The sequence below is a fragment of the Phyllopteryx taeniolatus genome, chromosome 5 (genome assembly GCF_024500385.1).
Source record: "Phyllopteryx taeniolatus isolate TA_2022b chromosome 5, UOR_Ptae_1.2, whole genome shotgun sequence".
Lineage (NCBI taxonomy): Eukaryota > Metazoa > Chordata > Actinopteri > Syngnathiformes > Syngnathidae > Phyllopteryx > Phyllopteryx taeniolatus.
In genome coordinates, this window is record NC_084506.1 from 5,014,651 (window position 1) to 5,025,688 (window position 11,038).

At 45.9% G+C, this 11,038-nt stretch overlaps 1 protein-coding gene across 2 annotated transcripts in view; it reads right to left on the reverse strand.

The window, feature by feature from the left end:
* The window catches only part of ntrk3a (neurotrophic tyrosine kinase, receptor, type 3a), a 59,901-nt gene extending 54,794 nt beyond the window's left edge, over window positions 1-5,107 (reverse strand). Inside the window, exons 1-2 of one of the 2 annotated variants that reach the window (XM_061773222.1) lie at window positions 4,716-4,852; window positions 2,221-2,288 (exon numbers count right to left, since the gene is read on the reverse strand). In XM_061773222.1, the coding sequence (XP_061629206.1) occupies window positions 2,221-2,240 (20 nt within the window). In that variant the 5' untranslated portion in view covers window positions 2,241-2,288; window positions 4,716-4,852. Of the gene's footprint in view, window positions 1-2,220; window positions 2,289-4,715 lie in introns of both variants that reach the window. The other variant, XM_061773220.1, reaches the window with a different exon arrangement.
* Between the last annotated feature and the right edge of the window lie 5,931 nt (window positions 5,108-11,038).

Below are 11,038 nucleotides of genomic sequence, written 5' to 3' on the forward strand. Positions count from 1 at the left end.
GGACGTTCATTGACATGATTAGTAGCAAGGTAGCTATACAGTATTGTGTGTCCAGGAGAGCATGTGGGAAGGCAGGGAGGCTAGAAGGTTAGGGGCAGGGTTTGAATTATTTTACCAAGGTGTTGATGGAAAGAGAAATGGAATAGGGGTTTTCTTAAAGGAAGAGTTAGTTAAAAATGCCCTGGGTGTGAAAAGAGTGTCAGATTGTGTTATGAGGCTGAAACTTGAAATTGAGGGTGTTATGTTTAATGTAATTTGTGGTTATGACCCACAGAAAGAATGTGAACTAGAAGAGAAAGAGTCATTTTGAAAGGAGCTAGACGAGGTAATTCAGAGCATCCCAGCCAGAGAGTCGTGATTGATGCAGTTTGTAATCAACACGTTGGTGAAGGAAACATGGGTGAGCAAGAAGTGATGGGTAAGTTCGGCATCCAGGAAAGGAACTTGGAGGGACAGATGGTGGTAGACTTTGCAAAAAGGATGGAAATGGCTTTAGCAAACAGAAGAGGCAGGAACAAAGGGTGACCTACAAGAGCGGAACTAGAAGCATTGAAGCAGATTATATCTTGTGCAGCCGATGTAATCTGAAGGAGGTTACTGACTGTAAGGTAGTGGTAGGGGAGAGTGTAGCTCGACAGCATTGAATGGTGATGTGTAAAATGACTCTGGTGGTGGGGAGGAAGATTAAGAAGATGAAGGCAAAGCAGAGAACCATATGGTGGAAGCTGAAAAAGGAAGAGTGTAGTGCAGCTTTTCATGAAGAGGGGCACGGGCTCTCAGTGGGCAGGAGGATCTTACAGAAGACTGGACGTGTCTGGTAGGAAAGGGGAGAAGGAGACTTGTTGGTGGAACCATAAAGTGCAGGAAATCATACAAGGAAAGAGGTTCGCTCAGAAAAGTTGGACAGAAGACTGAGAATACGAGACAAGCAGGCACGGGACGGTATCAGTTTCTGACGGTATAATAACCTTGAGCAAAAATACCACGGTATCACACTACTTAAATTACAGCTCTAAAATATATTACTTTGAAATCTATGATTTTTTTTCTACTAAACAAATTTAAAGTAAAAAACAATCACTAGGCGGCACGGTGGAAGACTGGTTAGAGAGTCAGCCTCACAGTTCTGAGGAGCGGGGTTCAATCCCCCGGCCCCGCCTGTGTGGCGTTTGCATGTTCTCTCCGTGCCTGCGTGGGTTTTCTCCAGGCACTCCGGTTTCCTCCCACATCCCAAAAACATGCATTAATTGGAGACTCTCAATTGCCCGTAGGTGTGCATGTGAGTGTGAATGGTTGTTTGTTTGTATGTGCCCTCCGATTGGCTGGCAACCAGTTCAGGTAGTACCCCACCTCCTGCCCAATGATAGCTGGGATAGGCTCCAGCACTCCCGCAACCCAAGTGAGGAGAAGCGGCTCAGAAAATGGATGTATGGAAACAATCACTAAAAACACTAAAATATTATGTTAACTTATGTACAAATAAAAGAAAAAAATCTGCATCCAGATACCTTGTCTATAGTTTAGAATGACATTGATAAACGTCACTCAAGCTTTGAGGAGCTGATCCGGTGTCTTCTGTCTGTCTGGAAATATTCTGCCATTTTTTTAAGATTGTCTTAGAAGGGACGGTAATGCAATGACTGTGCATTGCACAGCATGTGCAACAAGTTAGCAACAGTTCCATTAGACACCTGGCACCTTCATTAATATTGTTTCCCACAAAAAAAAAAAACTAATTACGGGTAATGGACAGTGTTACAGTAATTGAAACCTTGACTTTTCAAAATGGCTGTATACTTTTAACATGGTAATCAGCCCATGCCTAGAAACAAGAATAAAAGGAGATATAAGGCAAAGGTAGAGCTGGCAAAGGCCAAACAAGAGGCATATGATGACATGTATGCCAGGTTGGACAGTATAGAAGGAGAGAAACCTCTATACAGGTTGGCCAGACAGAGGGATGGAGATGGGAAAGATGTGTAGCCGGTTAGGGTGATTAAGGATAGAGATGCAAATGTGTTGGCTGGTGCCAGTAGTGTGCTTGATAGATGGAAATAATATTTTGAGGAGTTATTCAATGAGGCAAATGAGAGAGAAGGAAGAGTTGAAGATGTAAGGGTGGAGGACCGGGAACTAGCAATGAATATTAAGGGAGAAGTTAGAAAGGCACTAAAGAGGACGAAAAATGGAAAGGCAGTTGGTCCTGATAACATACAGTACCTGTGGATGTATGGAAGCATCTAGGAGAGATGGCTGTGGAGTTTTTGACCAGGTTGTTCAATCGAATTCTAAAAGGTGAAAAGATGCCGGAGAAATTTAGGGAAAGTGTGCTGGTGCCCATGTTGCTATGATTGAAATCAAAATAATGCAGCCTAGATTCCATCCCCACCAAATTTCTCAGAGATTTTTAACACTGTTGTTGTTGAGTTGGTCATAGCGTTGACATGGCCCTCCTAAAAGTAACAAAAGACCTGCTTTTAATAACAGATTAGAAAGGAGGGCTTAATGCTCATTCTGGTGATTTAAGCGTAGCTTTCGACGTCGTTCACCACGCTATTTTAATCGACCAGCAGGTTTAGAGTGAACCTCCGCAGTCACTATACTTCAACACTGTTCATCCACCTGTAACTTTGCCTGTGGTGTACCACAAGTAGGGGTGTGATTTGAAAACCAGTTCCGACTAAGAACCTGGTCCAATTGACCGATTCCATTGGAATTGCACACAATGCCGGTTCTCCTGAACGATACTTTCATTTCCCAGCATAGCTTCACTTCACGCAGTGGCGGCTGCCACTTACCTATTGACGCTGGCCTGGTCGGGTCAGCAGTACAAATTTCTAAGTTACAGAAAAAGTTCGCCAGCTGAAAATGGCCAAAAAGTGCATTCTCGGACCAAAATAGGATGTTATAATGACGAAAGGAAAAACTGTGACACGCGCTTGACAGGAAATTGGTGTTAGCCTCAAGTCGACAACTTCATCGCCAGATTATTATGTATGATAATTCACGGACAACAACTGTGTGCTAGCGAGAGGTTTATTCGTCATAAAATTAAGAAAACGTGCACCAACGCATGAGACTTTACAGCACTGTGTCATTGTCGTTATGTCGTAACTCTTCGGAATACAGCATTCGGCTGTCGTATGTAAAGCATCGATATAACGTGTTTATTTATCGCTATGATTAATAATAATGTGTAAATAACACAAAAGACATTCACATGATAATGAACATGGCGCTAAAACATTTTGGGACCGCTGCCTTTGTACAAAAAAATACAATATAATTATTTATTTATGTATTCATTTATTTCAAGGATAGCCCGTTGGGATGCATCATCTCACCTTCAAGGAGGTCCTTTCAACACATACATATAATCACCATTTTGCACTATAGTAATTAAAGGGTACATTAAACTCATAACACACAAGCAACACACACACACACACACGCACTTGCACGCTCGCACAAACACAAACACACACACCCACACACACTTAGTGCTGCCCTAAACTGAGCTTCCCACCAACCAGCCAATATTTATAAATAACATACATCGTGTACAGTGTACACAACATCAAGGCCCAAGATAAAGCATTTTTGGATTGTCAGGGCTAAGTAAATATTTTAATAATGTTGTTATTGATTAAGTCTTCGAAACAGTATTATTAATTTGTACAATTGCAATGCCTTGATTTTTGTGAGGTTAACAGAGTCGTAGCTGTGAATGCAAATGTACTCATAATTTCTTAAAGGGTCTCAAATAACATGCGGCACAGTGACCGACTGGTTGGCACATCTGCCTCATAGTTCTGAGGATCCAGGCTTTCCTGTGTGGAGTTTGCATGTTCTCCCCGTGCCTGCGTCGGTTTTCTCCGGGTACTCCGGTTTCCTCCCACATCCCAAAACCATGGATAGTAGATTAATTGAAGCGTCTAAATTGCCCGTAGGTGTCAATGTGAATGGTTGTTTGTTTAAATGTGCCATGCGATTGGCTGACGACCAGTTCAGGGTGCACCCCGCCACACGCCCAGAGTCAGCTGGGATAGACTCCAGCATGCGCGACCCTCGTGAGGATAAGAGCTGCAGAAAATTGATTGATGGATGGATGGTCTCAAATAATACAGTATAAAGACGCTAAATATAAAATAACCACTAAAACATATATTTTCTCAAAAAAGTCTTGTGCAGACATCATTTTGAAAAACATAAAATGGTTGCTTTTAGTGTGGAAGATTGTGTAGAACTACTTTTTTCCTCCTCATAAAACTACTGAGGAATCATTCAATCGTCAACCAGAAACAGACTCAACAACGGCATTGATAGTGATAAAATCTCATCAATTCCCACCTCAAACCACAAGGTTCGGTTTTCGGCCCGATTTTATTTCTATTCGTATGCTGCTTCTTGGGCAATTAATTGAGTGCCACAAAGTGATCCAGTCATGCTTCTTTGACATATGCATCATAGCCAAAATACGATCACGATTACTACAATTACTAAACCTGACCATGAACGATTGATCCATGCCCTAAATTTCTCCAGGTTAGAATACTGCAACTCACTCCTCACCGGTAAAAACAAAAATCCCTCTCTCGCCTCCAGCTCGTTCAGAGTGCAGCAGCTAGGCTTTCTCACTGATTCAAATCGACGCCATCTAATTAAAACATCACACACATTAAAAGAAATAATAATAAGGAGAAGAGTACACTTACATGGAAGTTATGTTGTGGAAAAGCTCTCCGGCGCTCCGAGTGTTCGGGGAGAACCGACTGCTGACCGACTTGTTGCAGTAGATTTCGTTGGGCGAGCAGGCGCAGGTGGGCGGGCAGTCCGACGGTGAGCTGAGGTCATTGTGGAAGAAGACGGCGAGCACCAAGACGAGCCTCCACCACTGCCATGTTTCAGGTGCCCGCCAGACATCGAATGACAATGAAGCTCCAAATCCAGACATGTTGTCACGGCCACGGATGACAAGTGACTCAATCTTGTCGGCTAAGGTACATCCACGTGTGCGGGACACAGCGATCGATGTTCTTGTTACTTTTTCCTCCCTCGAACCACTCCGTGGTTTGATTCGGGAGTAGCGTTCGTGTAATGCCTGTTAAACAACCACTGTTAAAAGCTGGTGTCTCTCTCTCTCTGTTTCTGTCTCTCTCTCTCAGCCCCCCCCCCCCCCCCCAAAAAAAAATTAGGCGGTGATCTAGGACAGGGCAATATATCATTTGGTACCGAGTTGCAGAGAATAAGGGGGGGGGATGCAACCCTAATTTCAATTTCATATAGCCATCCTCTGACTTTTTAATTTTTTTTATTTTTTTTAATTGTATTTATATCTTGAAAAATGCCTGCTGGTCTTGCTGCACTTCTTTAAGTAAGTGCACAAGCCAAGAACTCAGCTTAAATGAAAAGCAACACAGCTAGCTTCGTAAGTAACGTCAACTCAATGCCTTTCAACAAATAAAGAAAAGAGGAGTGTCAGGAAGGTTAAAGGACTGGCGTCACAAAAGATATACAGTGGAACCTCGATTTACTCGACCATCTGGACAGTACATGTGTCCATGGTCATATTTTGGTGTTGACAAAGTCTGCCTCACAGCTATTGAAATCTTTCAGAATTGACAACTGTTGTTTACAGGCACTATGGCATAATATAGGCAAAGACTGGGACACACGTACAGTATTTCTGGGTCACAGATATGCAATATGCATTGGTATCGCAATGCATTGACGTATGGCTGTCGATTGTGGCGACATTTCCGGGCGATGCATTGACGTGGCGGCCACGATGGCAGGATTTGTAGCTATTGTCGCACAGAGCTCTGCACAGAGCACATGGCGTGCACATGGCTGCGGCGTAAACTTAAAGAGGATTTCGACACACAAGTCTCTGGAGTCTGGAACATGCTATTTTTGTTACAGTAACAATTTTTGTGTCAAGCTGTTCGTCTACGGCATCTAATTAATGGGTTTGGAAATAAGAAGCACACTAATTCCTTGCTGCTCATGAAAGCCGCCCGCCTCGACTTACCACTAGTCATTACGACAACAAGCAAACCAGCGTGGTAAGTTTGAATAAAATTTCTATTTTTTTCAAACATTTTCAAGCTTTTTTTTATCTTTAGCAGTTTTTTTTCTTTGTTTTAAATGCTTTTAATCATGTAAACCACAGTTATCTTGAGTTACCTTGTGTATGAAATGCGCTATATACAGTAAATAAATTAGCTTTTTTAAAAACATTTTTATTTACAATAACCTTGTACTGCACTGTTTTAGGCCAAAAAAATGTACAAAACAACAATTCTGTACTGTCCAGTAATATGGTGCATATGGCCACACACAAAAAAAAATGGCTTCAATATAACGACCCCCAAAAATATTGCCCAATGATGAAACCTTGTTGCAGTGGGCAAACGTTTCATTCATTCCTTTTGTGCTGTGCAACGCAGCCAAATTGTGCCAGGCGGTGCAGCCATTGTGGCGCGGCCGCTCGCTCTAACCCAATACAGTGTAGCGCATTTCGATCCCAACCCACAGCTCGTGTAGTGCATCACTGTGTGCCATTTCGGTGTCTTTCATCTTGATAGCACAATAGGGGTCCAAAAAAAAGCAACAGACAAATGTTGCAAGAGGGAAAGACTCACTGTGGACTTACAACAGATTTATTTGTGAAGAGTATATCAATGCACACATTGCAAGGCTTGCTCACAAGTACAGTACAGTATTGAAGAAACAAGTCTACATTTGCCACTATTGTGGGTTAAAAAAAAGGAGGTGCCAAGGGAGTGAAGTATCTTCAAAAGAACCGAGAGAAACCTTTGGACCAAGTCAATAAGCTGTCGCTCGTTTGGATAAACGAAAAATGTTAGTGGGGGATAGCATTACCAAGACTGTCGCTTGCAAAAAGGCGAGGCACTTACATGCCGACTTGTTCTCAAGAGACGAAGCTGCAAACCAAGAAGTCAAGGTAAAGGGGATTTTATTTTTTATTCTTCATAATTGTAGCCACCTGGTTGTTAAAGTTAAGGGGTTTTGTGAGTTCTGACTAGCTGTGAATGCTCCAGAGGGACTCATGACTGACGCTGCCCCTCCCTCACCCACACTACCGCCTCTATCCTTGTCCACAGCCTTTTCAGCCTCCCGTCTGGATTATTGTATCTCTCTCCTCTTCCACCTTTCTTCATAACTCCCTCCATAAACTCCAACTGGTCCAGAACTCCGCTGCACGCATTGTACCAAAACCCCATCGTTCCATCACATCACCACTGTGCTTCAGCAACTTCACTGGCTCCCGGTCAAATTTACAACTCAGTTCAAACTCCTCCTTTGTACCTTCAAGGCAATCCACAACCTTGCCCCTCCATACTTGTCTGACCTCATCGCCACTCCTGTTCGCAGTGTCAGATACTTCTCCTCCATCCACCTGACTGTTTCACCAGCCCATCTCAGCACCATGAGGAAGTCTGGAATTCTTTGCGACCAGACCTCCACAAATGCAAACTCAAAACCCACCTGTTCGCCTATTCACTCCAATTGCACTGTCTGGCATTTTTATGTTTTATTTCCTCTGTATAATTCTGATTACTGTTGTTTTATTGATGTAAAGTGTCCTTGAGGGTCTCGAAATGAACTTACACATAAAATGGCTTCTTTTTCTTCCTTTTCTTCTTGTTCTTGTTCTTCTTCCTTTTCTTCCATCCATTTTCTGAACTGCTGATCCTCACTAGGGTCCAGAGGTGGGATCAAGTCATGCTTTGCAAGTAACAAATAAGTCTCAAGTCTTTGCCCTCAAGTCCCGAGTCAAGTCCCAAGTCATACACTTTGAGTTTCGAGTCCTTTCGAGTTATTTTACCCAGGGCGGCTGTGGCTCAGTAGGTAGAGCAGGTTGTCGAGTGACTGAAGGGTCTCTGGTTCAAATTCCGCCTACGACTGTCCGCATATCAATGTGTCTTTGGGCACTTCTTAATTTGCTCCCAGTGGGCCTGGCAGCGCAATGCATGGCAGCAGTCGCCCATTGGTGTATGAATGTGTGTGTGAGTGGGTGAATGTGAGGCTTTGTAAAGCGCTTTGAGCACTGGGATGGTGGACATAAAGCGCTATATAAGTGCAGTCAATTTACCAACAAAAATATATGTATATATATTAATATACATAATATACATCCAACCATCCATTATCTTCTGCTTATCCGAGGTCCCGGGGCCAGTAGCTTTAGCAGGGAAGCCTAGACTTCCCTCTCCCCAGTCACTTCATCCAGCTCCCCCGGGGGGGAGCCCGAGGCATTCCCAGGCCTGCCCGAGCCACCTCATCTGGCTCCTCTCAATGTGGAGGAGCAGCTGCTCTACTCTGAGCCTCTCCCGGATGACCGAGCTTCTCACCCTATCTCTAAGGGAGAGCCCGGACACCCTGTGGAGGAAACTCATTTCGGCCGCTTGTATCCGGGGTCTTGTTCTTTCGATCCCCACCCACAGCTCGTGACCATAGGTGAGGGTAGGACCAGTAAATTGAGAGCTTCTCCTTTCGGCTTAGCTACTTCTGCACCACAACGGACCGATAAAAAGTCCATATCATTGCAGACACTGCACCAATGCGCCTGTCAATCTCCCGTTCTAGTCTTCCCTCACTCGTGAACAAGACCCCAAGATACTTGAACTCCTCCACTTGGGGCAGAATCTCATCCTTGACCTGGAGAGGGGACTCCACCCTTTTCCGACTGAGGACCATGGTCTCAGATTTGGAAGTGCTGATCTTCATCCCAACCGCTTCACACTTGGCTCTGAATCGCTCCAGTGAGACTTGGAGATCATGGCTTGATGAAGCCAACAGAAACACATAATTTGCAAAAAGCAAAGATGCAATACTGCACCCACAAACCCGGACCCCCTCGATGCTTCGGCTGCACCTAGAAATTCTGTCCATAAAAGTTATGAACAGAATTGGTGACAAAGGGCAGCCTTGGCGAAGTCCAATACTCACGGGAAACAAATCCAACTTACTGCCAGGAAGGCGGAGCAACCTCTGACACTGGCCGTACAGGGACCGAACAGCCCGTATAAGAGGATTCGGTGCCCCCCACAAGACTCCCCGAGGGAGACTATTGAACGCCTTCTCCAAGTCCACAAAACACATGTAAACTGCTTGGGCGAACTCCCATGCACCCTCGAGGACCCCACCGAGGGTGTAGAGCTGGTCCACTGTTCCACGGCCAGGACGAAAACCACACTGCTCCTCCTGAATCTGAGATTCGACTTCCCGACGGACCCTCCTTTCCAGCACCCCTGAATAGACCTTACCAGGGAGGCTGAGGAGTGTGATCCCCCTGTAGTTGGAACACACCCTCTGGTACCCCTTCTTAAAAAGTGGGACCACCACCCGTCTGGCAATCCAGAGGCACTGTCCCCGATATCCACGCGATGCTGCAGAGGCATGTCAACCAGGACAGCCCCACAACATCCATAGTCTTTAGGAACTCCGGGTGAATCTCATCCACCTCCAGGGCCTTTGCCACCAAGGAGATTTTTAATCACCTCTGTGACCTCAACCCCAGAGATCGGAGAGTCCGCATCAGAGATCTCAGACTCTGCTTCCTCGTGGGAAGGCGTATCGGTGGAATTGAGGAGGTCTTCGAAGTATTCACCCCACCGACTCACAACGTCCCGAGTCGAGGTCAGCAGCGCCATGGCCTCACACAACTCCTCCCACGCCTGAGTTTATGCCTCAGCGACCACCAAAGCTGCTTTCCGCTTGGCCAGCCGGTACCCATCAGCTGACTTAGGAGTTCTACAGGCCAAAAATACTCTAAGACTTCTTCTTCAGCTTGACGGCATCCCTCACTGTTGGTTTCTATCAACGGGTTCGGTGGTTGCCGCCACGACAGGCACCGACCACCTTATGGCCACAGCTCTGGTTGGCTGCCTCAGCAATGTAGGCCCCGAACATGGTCCAGTCGGACTCAGTGTCTCCCACCTCATGTTCCGGGGTAAGCTCTTTCAGAGGTGGAAGTTGAAACTTCTTCTAACAGGGGATTCTGCCAGACGTTCCCAACAGACCCTCACAATACCTTTGGGCCTGCCAGGTCGGACCAGCATCTTCCCACACCATCGGAGCCAACACACCACCAGGTGGTGATCAGTTGACAGCTCCGCCCCACTCTTCACCCGAGTGTCCAAGACATGCGGCCGCAAGTGTGATGACGACCACAAAGTCGATGATTGAACTGGGGCCTCGGGTGTCCTAGTGCGAAGTGCACATATGGACACCCTTATGCTTGAACATGGTGTTCGTTATGGACAATCCGTGATGAGCACAGAAGTCCAATAACAGAACTCCCCTCGGGTTCTGATCCGGGGGGCCGTTCCTCCCAATCACGCCCCATCATGATCATCAGTTCTCACTGTCATTGCCCACGTGAGCATTGAAATCCCACAGCAGGGCGATGGAGTTCCCATCGGGAGTGCTCTCCAGCACCCCCTCCAAGGACTCCAAAAAAGGGGGTACTCTGAACTGCTGTTTGGTGGATAGGCACAAACAACAGTCAGGACCCGTCCTCCCACCCGAAGGCGAAGGGAGGCTACCCTCTCATCCTCCGAGGTGAACCCCAATGTACAGGTGCCGAGCCGGGGGGCACTACGTATAGGCACACCTGCTCGGTGCCTCTCACCGTGGGCAACTCCAGAGTGGAAAAGAGTCCAACCCCTCTCGAGAGAACTGGTACCAAAGCCCAAGCTGTGTTTGGAGGCGAGCCCGACTATTTCTAGTCAGAACATCTCGACCTGGCACACCATCTCGGGCTACTTCCCTGCCAGAGAGGGGACGTTCCACATCCCTAGAGCCAGCTTCTGTAGCCGGGGATCGGCTCGCCAAGGTCCCTCACTGACTCACTGTGGATTTAACACCGATTTATTTGTGAGGAGTATATCAATGCACACATTAGAAAGCCTGCTCACAAGTACAGTACAGTATTGAAGGAACAAGTCTACATTTGCCACTATTGTGGGTAAAACAGGAGAACTGCAAAAAAACCTGCAATTAGCAGGTA